The sequence below is a fragment of the Lissotriton vulgaris genome, chromosome 3_1, assembly GCF_964263255.1.
Source record: "Lissotriton vulgaris chromosome 3_1, aLisVul1.2, whole genome shotgun sequence".
Classification (NCBI taxonomy): domain Eukaryota; kingdom Metazoa; phylum Chordata; class Amphibia; order Caudata; family Salamandridae; genus Lissotriton; species Lissotriton vulgaris.
The window spans coordinates 2,009,216,115-2,009,231,988 of record NC_141689.1 but is presented as its reverse complement, the minus strand read 5'-3'; the positions used below and the strand labels follow the sequence as shown (position 1 = coordinate 2,009,231,988).

Genomic DNA, 15,874 nt, shown 5'->3' with positions numbered 1-15,874 from the left:
AGGATGAAATAACCCTTAGCTCTGTCAGAGTACCTACATAAACCATACCAATGTGTAATATAAAGTCAGGACCACAGGATCCACCCTCTACTATAGGCAAAATAATGAAAGGCAAAGCCAATAGGCAATAGATGGATTAGAATAAGGGCCTATAGATGTGAGCAAGCTTAAAGTCTTTATCACTCCGAAATAGAGCCAAAAAGCCTGTCAAGACACTAAGGGTCAAGACTGATTTGCATATGGCTAAGTCTAAACCGAGGTGGCGTGGTGAACAAAAGAACAATGGATTTAACTGAGATCTCTTGATGGGGTGAATGTTTGATTTACTCTGCATTCCGTCCATCATTTGTGAGTCTTTTTACATACCGTTGGTGGCAGTCCAACCACCAATGACCCGTCTGTCCGACCGCCACATTAGGACACTGGAGGTCGGACCGAAAGTTGCCTGACACAACACTGCCGACACCGCCAGCATATTGGATCCCGACATTATGACATCCCTTTCTGACATCCTTTACATGGCAGTTACCTCGCCATGTAAAGATTGTCGGAAATGTAAAGAGGGGGCTCCAAACAGGGCACACAGGAGATTTCGCCCAGAGGGGGTAGGGCATGGGGGCACATGTGCCCCCCTCTTCATGCACTTTTGTGCCAAGCACAACATGGTGCATCGTAACAGTGCATGCTCGACATTGCAGGTGCTGCACCATGGCCGCATCACCTCTAGGCTCACATAGTGAGCCTGAGCATGCAGTCGCTGACGGGCTGCAGCAGGCATATCATAATACGGTGGTTGGGAATGCCAGGTGGTCTAACTGCCAGGTTCATAATCACCCCCATAGTGTCTGTGCCTATAGTGCCAATTGTGATAATATCTATTAGATGATCTGAAAGTGAGACAGAACATATCCAGTCTGGTTACTTCTGAAGTCAACCAATTTAATTCAACTTTTAGATAGTAAAGATTCTCAGCCCTTTTATTTCAGGGTGACTATAGCACAAATCATAGATGAAAGACAATTAGTGCATATGTAAAGACATAAAGGCTGATATACTAGTCACAGGATGAGAGATTGCCCTCCATTGACACCTATAGGCAGATCATTAATGGCCTCGCTGAAGACATTGAAATCAGGTTCTTGTTTGAACACTTGTCTAGTAAGGGGCCCTTCGGTGATTGGAGTAATTGATTTTCTCTGATTCTTTGACTTTTTATTAAATAATATCCATAGTTCAAAATGTAATCTGAAAAAGTATCTACTGTGTTTGTTGGAAAATCAGTAATTGCATTACTAGTTTATTCGTGCAATTTCCTTCATGCTGTACGTCTTATAATGTAAAGGTTTGTGATGTTATGGTATTTTGTATTTATTTTATTCATTTTAATTCATTTCAAATCTACTTATATTGTTTCTTTTGTTAACATGTTCCTTGGTGCTTTGGAGCTGGATATTCTCTGGTATTCTTTGCATTTAAACAAATAGTAATAAATAAAAAAAACAAATACATCTCACAGGTAATGACTTCTTTACATTTGTATGTGACTCCTTAACTAATCAAATATTAACAGGCCTGGAGTTTATAAATTCCATATGTCAACACAGCTTTTGGACTCTCTTGAATCTAATGAGCAGTTGAATGGATTCCAATCTGGCTGCCAGCTGACAAAAGGTGCTGAGTCGGTGCCGGCGGCAGTGCTGGGTGGTCTCTCAGGGATTCAAGATGACAGCGGTCCTTATCTTTGACACAGTTTATTGTAGAATTTTCTTGTGGGCTGTCTTCAGACTGTTGGCTTGAGAAGAAGAGACTTGGGGCCAGATGTAGGTAATCCCAGATTACCGATTCTTAAATACCGAATCACACCGATTCGGTATTTAAGAACTGGCAATCGGGATGTAGGTATTTTTACCGATTGAATTACCGAATCAGTATGATTCGGTAATTACCGAATCGGTATTTACCGATTCGGTAATTGCAATTCATTCCTATGGGCCTGGAGGACTGGAGGCCCATAGGAATGAATGTCAATTACCGAATCGGTAAATACAGATTCGGTAATTGGGGGAAACATTGAAGGGTGGCAGGGTGTCACTTTGACACCCTGTTGCACCCTTCAATTGTGCATGGGTGCACATGTTGCAGACATACATGCCCTTAGGGCATGTATATCTGCAACATGGCACTGTTTAAAAAGCAAAAAAAATGCTTTTTAAAGGGTTTTCATTATTTACCACCAACTTCTAGTTGGTGGTAAAGAACGAATTCTTAAACCCCTGTAGCACTGATTACAGTGCTACCTACATGTCAAAATACAGATTCGGTCATTTTACCGGTTCGGTATTTTACAGAATCTGTAAAATTACAGATTCGGTAAAAATACCGAATCTGTATTTTACCATGCCCCTACATCTCCATCTTCAAATACCGGTCGGTAACGGCCGAAATCGGCCGTTACCGACCGGTATTTGCCTTCCTACATCTGGCCCTTGGTATGATCTAGATTAAGTCTTGAGCAAGTCATGTCCCTGCCACTTTTTATGTCAGATCTAGCTCAAGTTGTGCCCCAGTGCCCCTCGCTCCCGCAGCCGGTTTACATTACCGTACTTCCAACACAAACATATTATCCTCTGTTTGGGGTGGAGTTCTGGGAGGACTGCATTTACCTTTCAGCAGTGTATGGTCGTGGTCCGGATCTTGTTTTTTAGTCATTGGCTTAAACTTAACTAAGATAAAGCCAGAATGATAGAGTTAGCGGCATGACAGATCTCTCGGAATTTGGCACCTACCATGAATCACCTGACCTGATGAGAAACCTAGGGTTCTAGTTTAACTCTTCTTTGTCGTTAACTCCCAGATCCACCATCCCTTCTACTTGTTTCTGTCATTTGAAGCTATTGAAAATAATTCTGTCTCACTGCCTATGGTAGTCTAGCTATAATGGAAGCTTTAGTTGGATCCCATATTTCAAATATTTTGAAAACGAATACATTAAGCGGAACACAACTTGAAATAAAATTGTGCTCTATCCATTGAATTCATGCTCTATCAGCTTATATATTGGAAGAAATAAGAGGTTGTGAAGCAGCCCAGATTATTTCATTGTCATTTTTAGAAAAAACACAGTGAATATTGTTTATGCTTTATCATTTTGATTCACTCTGTGACTCATGTAGCTTAGTATTAGGATAGGATACTGCTTGCGTGCCTTTTACCAGTGCGCCTATAGAATCCAGAAGGGGATGAATCATTTGCAGTGTCTATAAATTTTATCTCTCCCACTGTCATCATACCTTTGGTTCATGAACTCCTGACGGATTGGGGTTGCTTTCCACACTTTGGGATCTACATTCCTTTGGCTCAGTCACAGCAGGGTTAAGAGGAACTGAGGAGTCTGCCCACTTTACAGGGAGTCTGCCCAGTACTGATGTGACCTTAATCCACATAGGTGTTCCAGGAAAGACCCTAGGCTCGTGGAGGTTCACGATCTACTATGCTCCACCTGAAGCTGAGACTGGATAGAAAGACTGACCAGTTGTTCTGAATTGTCCTTTTGAGCTAGGTAGTCCAATGGGTCAGGTAGTCTTATGCAATCATCAAATTCTTCCTGAAAGGAGAGGATACCTTCAGATTCTCATGGTCTGCCTAGCTCACTGTAATTTGCTGTAAAGAAGAAGTAGGTTTTTATGGTATACCCATTGGACAAGAAACCCTGCATTTCCATAGCTAGGACAGGCTAGTCCTGCTGTCAGTCATCCCTGGCTGGCGAAAACTGTGTATATGATGACAATCTGCCAATATTTCTCTTTTTTTACTGTTGATGCGCCTGGATTGGACACAGGAAGAGAGCTGTTGCTTCTGTAAATGCAAGGCATGGCCTTGTCCCACTTATTGCTCCATCCCAGACTACTGGGGTAGTGCATTACTCCCTTCACTTACATTTCTTCATTTCTGGGAACCGAGAGCCCACTGATTTGTGATAACATTGTGCACCATTCACACTCACTGACGCTGCACATCTCAGCAGAGGCCTTCTGCTATGACCTTCTGGGCAACTAAGACTTTTGTTTTTCCCTGCCAGGTGCCCATGCTTCAGAATATTGTTATGAGCCTTGAAAAAGCTTAGCAGCTTTTTTGGAGCGAAACACATGTTGGCTGACACAACTGAACACTGAAAAAATATAAAGAAAATGCAATAAGCGTACAGTTAACTTTTGATCTTTTATTTTTCTGTTTGGAGATCAGATCCATTCTCGTCAGTATTTGCTCCAATGCGTCTATCTGCTCTCAGGGATTCCAGGTCCCCTGTGAACCAGAACCCCTAAGAACTATTATGCATCCTCATTCCTTCATTGGGCTTGTGTCGTCTTGCATCTGCAAAGTCTTTGCTAGCACTCCCAAACCCACTGGATCACGCCTGCTGCGTCTTCTTTGTTGGGCTGAAGACCAGGTGGTTTCTTGTAGCAGTGGAAGAAACAATGACCACCCTGACAATGGTGAAGATGATGAAATGCACATGATTTCATTAGTGGACCTGGTGACATTTGTGCCCAACTTCAAAGTGAGAATTAAAAAAAACGAAAATCAGTGCCCTTATCCACACAAGCTCCATTGTCCATCTGTGAACCAGTGTATAAGATCACTACTAAAATCCAAGAGCTATTACTGTAAAATAATGCTTGCTTATTAAGGAATGATTCACATCCCTCAGAAGACATGCTTTGACAGTGAAATCCACCACAATTCAAAGCAGAAAGGATGATTTCCGATTGCCCTCCGTGTCTCACTAGGTGAAGAAGAATAGGTCTCACTCGCCATGGTCATGAATTACTTTCATGACCAAAAGCTCAAACTACACATGGTCCCACAGCACTGGCAAATATTCTTTCTTGCAATGCAACAGGTGGAGTAGGAGCATTATAAAATTGAGACTGATCAAGAAAATGCAGGTACCCGCCCCCTGGGTTTCACTAATTGTCATCTTGTGGAAAGCCAATGCCAGGAAATTCACAGACCCATGCTTACACAATCAGGTAATCGTGAGACAGAGCTGCATCACTCCAGTACTTGACTCATTTCTAGCCTTGTCACCAGGTGGTATTAGTGGCTATGGATGGTTCTCAATGTGGGATGTCACTAAATTGAAGTGCACCAAGCAACCCACTACATCACCACTTTCTCGACTCATGCTGGGCTAATAAGGTATATGCAGCTGAGTTTTGTAATGGGGGTGTGGCCAACCACTGAAGATGGCTGGCTTTTCTTCCTAGGGCTCCTGATGAGTGTCCTTGAAGCCCTCCTCAGCCACAGCTTATCCTGGGTGTTAGAGGCATAACACCTTGATGGGGGTCAGTTCGATCTCTGCCGAAGCCAGCTGGACAAAATTTGTCTGGCCTGACGGCGCTGATTGTTTTTCCAGAGGTATCCCTCCAGGGGAGTGTGAGTTTGGTTTGAGCATGACTGCGGTTCGCCTGCTCCCATTGCCTGAACTGATTTACTTCACTGGGGAGGCTGCTCGGCCTGCAATTCGGGGCAATTGTGTAAGCGGCCTGTTGTTGGCCCCCCTCTAGTGGTCCCCCCAGAGGCTGGTGCTGCTGCTCCTACTCTGCCACAGCTGCCCTGGTGCTGCAGCCCTGCATGACCTGCCTCTAGGCTTGGCGCGGCATCGAGTCACTTCCCTCCGCCCAACATAGTAAGCCAGAGTGACAGGCCGTCGAGGACACCCAGACGGATCCTGTAGGACTCAGTCCAGCCGAACTGCATGAGTGCCACCTGAAGTTCCAAGCTGGGTTGAAGACCTGCATGGCCTAAATGCCCAGAACCGCGAGTACCAGCGGCCTGTGGGGCGGGGAGCACTGCGTATTGATCTTCCCCTTGCCCCATGCTGGCCTTGAGGGTACTGCTGATGCCTACGCTTTTGACCGGAATTAAAGCAGGACCTGTTCGGGCCTAAATGAATGCTGCATTACCTCCTGACCATTCACTGGTGTTCTGATTGCCTCCCCTATCCTGCTACTGAACTGGAGGATGCAGTAACTACTGTGACCCTGGTCTTTTGAAGCCCCCAACGTGGATTCTTCTGTGAGCTCTACAGCACTAGGTCCTGCTTGCTGCACCAAATGGACGTTACGCCAGTGAGTTTAACTGGCATGTGATATGCTCTGCGGGAATCCAAACTGACATGCTTCCAAGGACATGTTTGCTTGAAGTGCTGACAGTTGCTGTACCGGGTCTTGTGGCTCAGCGGATCAATACGTCCACTGCAGAGGCCTGTGTTCGACCTCATGATCACAGGTTCAAAGTTCGGCAGGCCCACTCAGTCTTTTATCCATCTGAGGCCAATAAAATGAGTACTATTGCTTTGGGTAATAATAAACATCTGGTATTTAGCACAAAGATACCTTCCGGCGTATTACAAATACACATTTTATGTTGGTGGTGCTGACCTAGAATGTGGCATTGTGACTCACCCCGTTCTCCTGAAAGTGCTGTGCTGTTTTGCTGTGTCAGGGCCTGCCGCACCGGTGCATCTGTGTGGACCCTTGCGGGCGGGCCACCCAGCTCCTCTGACACTTACCTGTGGTCAGTGCATCAAACTCAGACCGTCACCAAGGGTGAAGTACACAGCCCTCTAACACACAAAGGAACTCCTTCTCCCATTTTCCCCCAGACAGGAATATTCACATCACTCTTCAAAGTGCTACCATCATGCGCACTACGTACGCTCACTTGTTAACCTGGCGGGGCTGCTGTCCCTTCTAGCCAAGCCAGTCTGAGGGCTCCTCCACGCACACCCTCAAAGACTGTGTCCCGTCCACAAACCTGGCGCCTCCACCGGATAAACTGGAAGGACATGATACTAAAGGAACTATGAAATTCTAGGACTGCCATTGATCACCGCATCAATTCTCTCTCATCAGACCTTGGCATATTAAGGGACGATCATCATGAGTTATCCAACAAAATACAAATGTCGGAAACTACATTGTCAGAACTTGTTCCTAACAGCCTTCCAATTCCACTGCCATTGCTGAACTTCAGAAACAACTTAGATTCCTTCATGCGAGAGCAGAGGAAGGATGTGCGTTTAGTAGGTTTGCCAGAGGGCACGGAAGACCCCATGGATTCCAAATCCAACGTTATTCATTGAGCAATGGCTACAGTTGCCCTTAGGGCCTATCGTTCCTATTCTCTGTGGAATGAGCACACCGAGTGCCACCCCGATGCCCTCCACTCGGATTGCTACCTCAACCCATGGTGGCTTGCATCCTTAATTACAGAGATAATGACAATTGCAAAGTGTCCCTTTTCCTGAACTACACATTAGAGGTACAGAGACACCACGCATCCTTCCAGATGGTTAAGTGGTAGCTGTGCTCCGAGGGACTAACATATGCCCTAATGTTCTCGGCTCTCAAAGATCATACATGATGAATGTTCATTGTTCTGTGATAATGCGGATGTCACCTGGAGTGCCGCTACTCGAACACCAACACCCACCTACATTGTAACGCCTAGAAGAGAAGAGAGTTGGGGCTGCCTGTCCCCATGGATGGGCACCGGGAACAGTTTCAAAGGTGGCACCCTCTCCGCAACGAGCCCTGGAGGGCATAGTGGCAGCCTTTAACAATGTCATTTATTTGGATCGCAACATTGGCTGCACCACCCCTCCTCAAGCTCTCCAGGAAGTGCAAACTCTGATTCCGGCTCTAATGCCAATGTGGTGCTTTTCCGTGATGTGACGATACAGACTGCAGATGTTTGATTTGCCCTTTCCACAAAGCGGTGTTCCCCTTGTGGCTCATGATGGCCAATAAGCAGTATGGTTTGGCCCGATCTTTGCCTCTTCCTCCCTGTGACCTGTAATCCTGGATGTTTATTTTTTCCCTTTCCCTCCTGTTACCCTTCCCTGCCCCTACCCCTTTTCCGCTTTACCGTCCCCCCTTCCTATATCTCTGCCCCTGCGCTGTGGTACCATAATGCTCACCGGGCCTGTATGGTGAGTGGGAGGCCCCTTGGTGTTTAGTAGGTCCTCAATTTGACCTTGATTCTCATGCTATATGACTGGTGTGCATCATTACAATTGTCCACATTTTGGATTCCCTGTTCACCAATGTGGTGCTTCAAGGCCTACTGTGCCCTCCCTACAAGAGAGAGGGTATTAACCTTTTCCAAGCTTCGTGCTCTCCTCAAGCGATTGCATAATGGTTTATTTGATTCTTAGGTTGTGTTTGTTCATTCTAGTTTGGTCGAACATCTGTTCCTTGTTGGAGCTAGTATTGAGGAAATGTTCCTTTATACACCAGCTATGCCTTTATGTCTCCCGTGTCCTTTCCTATGCTCCAGCTGTTAATGTGATAGAGACATGCCGACGACCTGGCAACATTACAGGATACGGACATTGAACATCCGGTAATTGGGTTCCCTACCAAAACGGCATAGGGTCCTGGCACAATTACACTGCAGGAAGGCAAATATAGTTTACTTTCAGGAGGCTCGCCTCTCCGCTTCCGAAGCAGCTAAGCTGTACATGAAATGGAGGGGACAACTGTGTGCAACAACATCTTCAGGGTTCGCCAGCAGAGCAGCTGTCCGGCTAAGAGCTGGTGTTCCGTTTGAGGCACAGGACACTAGAATAGGATAGGGGAGGATGTAGCCTAACGGCTAGAACGGTGGATCTCGAAGCTGGAGAACCGGGTTCGAGTCTCGGCAGGGACGCTCAACATCCTGTGATTTTGGACAAATCGATTAATCTCCCCATACAGATAGCCTTACAATAGTGAAAAACAAAATACACTGTATTTTACTATCAGGACATGTCACACACTCCAGTACGTCTTACCTTTCACATACACAGCACCCTGCCCATAGGGGTACATTGGGTCAACTTAGGGGTGATTCACATGTAATTAAAGGGAATTAAAAGGTGCGTTTGCCAGGTTGACATGGCAGTAAAAACTGTGTGCAGACACTGCAGTGGCATGCCTGAGAACCCTTTGAAAGGATTATTGTGTGGGTGGCACAATCAGTGCATTTGATTTACAGTCCCTGGGCACTCACAGTGCACTGTACTATGGATTTAGTAGTAAATCAGATAAGTCAATCATGGAAACACCAATCCAAAAACACAATTTACATGGAGAGCATATGCACTTTAGCACTGAATAGCAGCGGTAAAGTGCCCAGAGTGCTAAAACCAACAACAGCAGGAGGCAAAAAAGCAAAAAGTCTGGGGATAAACCTGCTGAAAAGCCAGGTCTAACTGTGAGCAATGTGTCGGTCCAGCAAGAGATTGATGCAGTGCCCGATTGTTTTGAACATCTTACTGTTTTTATTGGTGGCTTCATTGATAGTCTTGCTTTTATACTTCACTTTGGCCGATGTGATGAGCTATCTTGCTTGTTAAAGTAGAGGGACATCAGTACTAAGTGTGCCTCTGGAGTTCTGTTTTCCTTTTATTTTATTTCCTGTATGTAGATGGATCATTTATGGTCAGCAAGGTCTTTTGAGTCCTGGGGCTCTGAAGGCTTTGGTTTTCACTTGTGTGTTGCAATTGGGGATGTGGTTGTTCACATAGAATTTCCCCAAAATTATTGGACCTGTTTATAAGGGTGTTGGCGTTGGATAGTGTGAGAGATGAGTTCAAGTAGAAGATTGGCCATGGAGATGTCTTTCTAGGATCTGAAAGTTTGCGAGTGGGAAATGGCATTTCTATGTATGATACTTACCCTAGTTAATATGATAAACGGAAAGCACAGAAATGGGTGCCAGTGCAGTCGTTTTTTTATTTTAAGTAGTTGCAAATAAGTGTAGCAGTCCACCTTTGTTACAGAGCAGGAGAAAATAAAAGCAGTTACAAGAGCAAGTGCCCAGATTTACAGGAAATCTGTTACCTTGTTAATGACACCGCTCGGTGAATTCCCTGTGTGAGTGGCAGACCCGGCTGCTGAATAGTAAAAGCTGGTCCAGCAAATGGGCATTTTATAAACTGTTAGAGGATCTGCATTGTTTTGTACACCTACTATATGGGTGATGCATGGTGTACTGTGCAGGTCAGAGCACCGAGCAGTAGTCTGAAAAACTCCAAGGAGTAACCAGAGGGGCATGATGATGTTGAGCCAATGTGGTGGACAGTGCGGTATGCAGTTGCTTCATCATACCTATGTGAAAGTGCACCAAGCAATTGGCTGTGTAAATGATGCATGCAGTAATCGGGCACATTTTAGAGTTGTCTGGATGCAATAATAAAATGCAGCAGTGTAGCAGACTTTCGCCCTTGTGATGGAGTGACAGATTTTAACAAGGGTTTGAAGTTCACCCTGGGGCAAGATCAGACTCTCAGGACATTTCTCTCTCACAGTCTATCACAGCTCCCTCTGCTCTGCATCCCCTTCAGTTGAAGTTCCTTGTGCATGAAGGGTCAATAGTCGAAGTTCTTCCCACCCTTCATCGCAGGTCAGTATACATATGTTCCATTGCCACTCACTGCGAGGTTGCCCCTCACCATGTGACATCTGCTTTGTTAATTATAATTATAGCTTGACTCCAAGTGGTGTGGCTTTTGTAGTTCGGACTGGACTGTTCCCATGGGGCAACAGGGTCAGAGCTGATTTGCATATCGCCATTGTCTAACCCAGGGTGGTGTGGAGTGCAAAAAAACGATGGATTTGGGCCCAGATCTTTTGACTGGGGGAGTGTGTGACATTGATCCACATTCAGTCCATCACTTGTTGTTTTTGCAATTGCCGCCCTAAGTGCGCTGGGGATGCCCAGACGTGGGTCCCAGGCACTCCACACCACTTGGAGTCAAGCTAGCCGGGCTGATGAGAGGTGTTACCTCGAAACCGGTCCGGTCCTCGGATGCTTAATTCCGTTCTGGGAAGGGCATGGCTTTTGTAGTTCGGACTGGACTGTTCCCATGGGGCAACAGGGTCAGAGCTGATTTGCATATCGCCATTGTCTAACCCAGGGTGGTGTGGAGTGCAAAAAAACGATGGATTTGGGCCCAGATCTTTTGACTGGGGGAGTGTGTGACATTGATCCACATTCAGTCCATCACTTGTTGTTTTTGCAATTGCCGCCCTAAGTGCGCTGGGGATGCCCAGACGTGGGTCCCAGGCACTCCACACCACTTGGAGTCAAGCTAGCCGGGCTGATGAGAGGTGTTACCTCGAAACCGGTCCGGTCCTCGGATGCTTGATTCCGTTCTGGGAAGGGCATGGCTTTTGTAGTTCGGACTGGACTGTTCCCATGGGGCAACAGGGTCAGAGCTGATTTGCATATCGCCATTGTCTAACCCAGGGTGGTGTGGAGTGCAAAAAAACGATGAATTTGGGCCCAGATCTTTTGACTGGGGGAGTGTGTGACATTGATCCACATTCAGTCCATCACTTGTTGTTTTTGCAATTGCCGCCCTAAGTGCGCTGGGGATGCCCAGACGTGGGTCCCAGGCACTCCACACCACTTGGAGTCAAGCTAGCCGGGCTGATGAGAGGTGTTACCTCGAAACCGGTCCGGTCCTCGGATGCTTGATTCCGTTCTGGGAAGGGCATGGCTTTTGTAGTTCGGACTGGACTGTTCCCATGGGGCAACAGGGTCAGAGCTGATTTGCATATCGCCATTGTCTAACCCAGGGTGGTGTGGAGGGCAAAAAAACGATGGATTTGGGCCCAGATCTTTTGACTGGGGGAGTGTGTGACATTGATCCACATTCAGTCCATCACTTGTTGTTTTGGCATATGGGAACAGCACATTATTGTTGCCATTATTAGCAGTACCCTTAAGTATTCTTCTTGCGCAGGAAAAGGGTGGCATTACCCAGGACTACAATGGCATCTATTCTACTTCTATTTTGTTTACTGCCACATCCATTTTGTAAAACTATTACCTCACACAGAAAAAGTGTTGGGCCTCATGCCTGACATTTTTCTCCCTGCATGTGATTTTTGATATTCATTGTTTTGCTTCGAATACCTATTTTCTCACATTCACGTGTCATTTGTCGTTTTGGAGAAGTCATACTCCCGGTACTTTGCAACCTGTTACTTTACAAAATGAAACCCTTCCTCCTTCCCAAGGACCTTCAACAAGCCACCCAATTACTGGTACTCTCCAGAATAGACTATGGGATTGCAACTCTAACCGGGACAGCAGTATCACACCTCGCCCCCTTGAAGACAACATTCAACGCAGCAGTGAGGATGATCACTGGAACCAGGAAATTCGAGCACATCACTCCCGCCATCAGAGAACTTAAATGGCTCCCAATTGAGCTGCGAGCCAGCTTCAAAACAGCCTGTCTGACACACAAAGCTGTGCACACAGGCAAACCTGATTACTTAGCCGAAAAAACTCAAAAGGGCCGGCCAGTCCAGAAGCCTCAGGAGTTCCAACAACATGCTACTCATCCCGCTGAAAACACGTAAAAAAAACTGCAGCCAAAACATTTGCTGGAAACGCCCCTAAAATCTGGAACTCCATTCCCCCCCACATCAGGACGACCCCCTCGTTCCCAAAATTCAAGAACCTACTCAAAGTCCTCTCCCTCGAACGATCGCAAGGGAACAGATAGCAACCAAAACCGACGACACTGTCCCGAATCAAGAAACCTTCTTGTTTTTTGGCTCCCGTCATGACTGAACATTGAATCCGCTCAGAGACTCGTTTGATTTGTCCTACACCCTCCCCTCTTCCCCATCCCTTCTGTGTGCATTCGTTACCCAGCCGGAACCCTCATGTTATATCAACTATCTCTTCCGTCTTTTTGCTCTTAAGTGTACATGTTGTGAAGGGCTCTGAAACCCTCGGGTCCAGCTAACGCTATATAAAAGTCCTAAAATAAATAAATAATTGGTTCTCTTTAATACTCACTCCCTGTATATGTAGCTTTTTAGCAATGTTTAAGACATTTCTGCCATGAAAATAAATGCTTAATTTGAGCCTGTGGTTTCTGCTGTATTGCCGCAGCACTTAGGGCCAGATGTAAAAAGCGTGTTTGTGTTTGTAAACGGGGCAATTCGCAGAGTCTGCCTGTTTGGGAACACAAAAAGGCTTTTTGAAATCTACAAATCCCTATTTGCGATTCGGTAACCAAATCGCAAACTGGGTTCGCGATTCAGTATTAGGAATCGGGTGTGCTTAGGGTATCCCTTCCTAATACCAAATCACAGTAGTATATGTGAACATTTGCATTTTACCGATTTGACCCATTTGCAAATAGGAAGGGGTTCCCAAGGGACAATTTCCCCTTTGTGAATGTTTGTTAAAACATTTTTTAAGAGCATGGTCCCACGTACCACTGCTAATTAAAAGAAAACTTTTCATTTTTATTTTTGAAACACATTCCATTTTCCTTTAATGAAAACGGCTGCATTTTAAAAAAAAGATTGCTTTATTGAAAAAGTTTGTAAAAAACACCATCTTGGTGATCTTCTTTGTGTATGTAGTACGGAATGCAAATCAGGGAATATCCTCTGTCTTCCAATGGATATTTATGTAGTGAGTAAGGTACTCATGCTTATGCTAGTTGCCTATGACATTGTTCGCCAATTAACAAAAAGTTGTAATCTGCTCACTTGAGTATGCAAAGCTTATGACTGGAGTAAGATACGACATTTTACCAATAACTGGACGATTCCATTCTTGACACGAATATCTTATAAGTAAATGCCATTGCTCTAACCAGGCTCCTCTAAATGTTAAAGAGTACGTGCGTACTTCTGGTAGTGAAATTATATTTACAAACGGCAGATGCAGTCTTCCCTCACCCTTTCAATTCTGAAATGCTGGATTTACTAGTTTATCCTTCAATGTCACTTTTCTCTAGGGCATGAATTTGGAAAGCAATTTTAAGGGCAGTTCTTCTTTGAATGCATGGCTAGTTCTCCTATTTTTACAGTAATAAGATTGTTCATCCTGTCAGAAGAAATTCTGTCTCTATTCAGGTTGGCGGGGGCCTGATAAACTGGGTGCAGTTGTTTCTGGACATAGCATTATAAAGTAACTGCCCAGTGTATCTTACCATTGACTTCTCAAGGAATATGTTTCTCTTCGACAGAAGTGGCAGGGAGGCCATGGTCTTCAACGCAAGGAAAGGAACTGTTGCTGCCAAATTAACTACACAAGATCCAGTAGCATCGGTCCAAGGAGTAGCCGTAACTAAAGAGTATTTCATTGTGATCTGCAGGTAAAACTATTCAAATGAACTAATACTCGTTTTTTTGCTTACCGTGAATTGCCCTTTTGCCAAAGATGTCTGTCCTTTTCTTTCTTATTATGTTGTGTCCTGTAACTTTGACCCATATAGTGTGGTAAGTAATGAGTACTCCAAGCCGTTGGAATGGCTTGCTGTGTTTACTTACCGTTATCAAAGATGGTGGCTTTGCACATCTAGTTTACAGCATTTTAGTTGAGTTTCCTTAGCAGAGCTGTGTTTCAATAAATCATCCTTTTTATGTTTCCAGTTATGTGGTGGGTGATTTAGTGTGTATATGTGCGTGTTTGTACGCGTTTGTTTGTGTGTATCTGTCTAGGCACAATGAGCTAGGTGTCTTGTAATGCAAGATACCTCTCTTCTCCACTCTTTCCTTGCCCTTTTCTCTTTGGTCCTTTGAGTTGATGCTCTGTGGGCACTTTTTACTGGACTGAGAATTTTGACTAAAATCCTTATTGAGAGTTTAGATGTCCAGTAGACTACTGTATCGGCGGTGGTAGTCTGAGAATGGGGTAATCGGCGATCCCACTGCCATATTATGAGTTGGGGGATCGGCTTGACTAAGACCGCTGAGATCACCAGCAGACCACCGACCACCAGGTTCACAGTCATGGAAAGGCAGCCGCCATAGGGCAGTACAAGGGAACTGCATCGCCATCTGTATTACGAGTTGCCTGATCCATGAGCGGACCGCACAATCCAACCTCCTGCTTCAGGATGACGATGACAAAGGATTTGGGGTGCGTACTCACCCCTTTCTTCTGCCAGGCCGATTCTGAAATGGATCGCTTTCACAAGGTCCCCCCTTCACAGCATGAACTTCATCACGAGGATTATGACCCTGTTTACAGAGTTCTTCAGTTGACTCCTTTTTTAACCATATACCCATTGCCAGGAATGTCCATATATGGGCTGAACTTTGGTAACGAGTATATGATATTTTTCCACATATAGCATGCATATGTGTGCATCCGGCATGTATGCAGTGGAAATGCATACACAGGCATCAATATACTTGTGAAACCGTTGCAAGACTCCCACCTCGATACTGTCGGCCCCGTGGTCAACTCATATAATGGTGGTCTTTTGACCGTAAGCTCCGTGGGCTGCTGGCAGGAGCGGACACTGTCCTATGGTGGTCGGACTACCAAACTCATAATAAGGCCCTTAGTATGAAGCAGATCCCAGAGGATAATTCCTGTCTCTTTTCTGTTCATCACCAGGTCCCAAAGAAAAGGTGAATTCTTCATGTGTCCCTATGAGAACATAAACAACACACTTAGCAGTGTTTCTTATGTGTGCAGTACATTTCAAATTATTTCCATATAAGTTCTGCTGGCTGGAAAAAGACCTTTCCATCGATGTTCTTTCTAAGGTAGAAAAGTGTGTGAGCACTTACTTTGGAAGAAACTGTGGATGCAACACTGTTCACCATTGAATTTTAGTTTGTAATCTATTTAGCCAGCCCAAATACATATGTGTTGGACTTGTTGTCTGCAATTACCCCAAGCTTTATTTATCAGGTACAAATCAATAAGGAAACGCAGAAAGGAGCCACACACATAGCTGATACAATATAACTTTAATGAAAACAATATCAAAACAATCACGTACATTGGCAATGCTGGCTAAACAGTAGCAAAATAGTCACAGATACACACATTC

At 45.1% G+C, this 15,874-nt stretch overlaps 1 protein-coding gene across 1 annotated transcript in view; it reads left to right on the top strand.

Moving 5' to 3' along the window:
* Nucleotides 1–15,874, top strand: part of LOC147728720 (uncharacterized) — a 497,345-nt gene that overhangs the window by 283,080 nt on the left and 198,391 nt on the right. Inside the window, exon 19 of the mRNA XM_086963852.1 lies at nt 14,054–14,182. Within this exon, the coding sequence (XP_086819978.1) occupies nt 14,054–14,182 (129 nt within the window). The remainder of the gene's footprint in view (nt 1–14,053; nt 14,183–15,874) is intronic.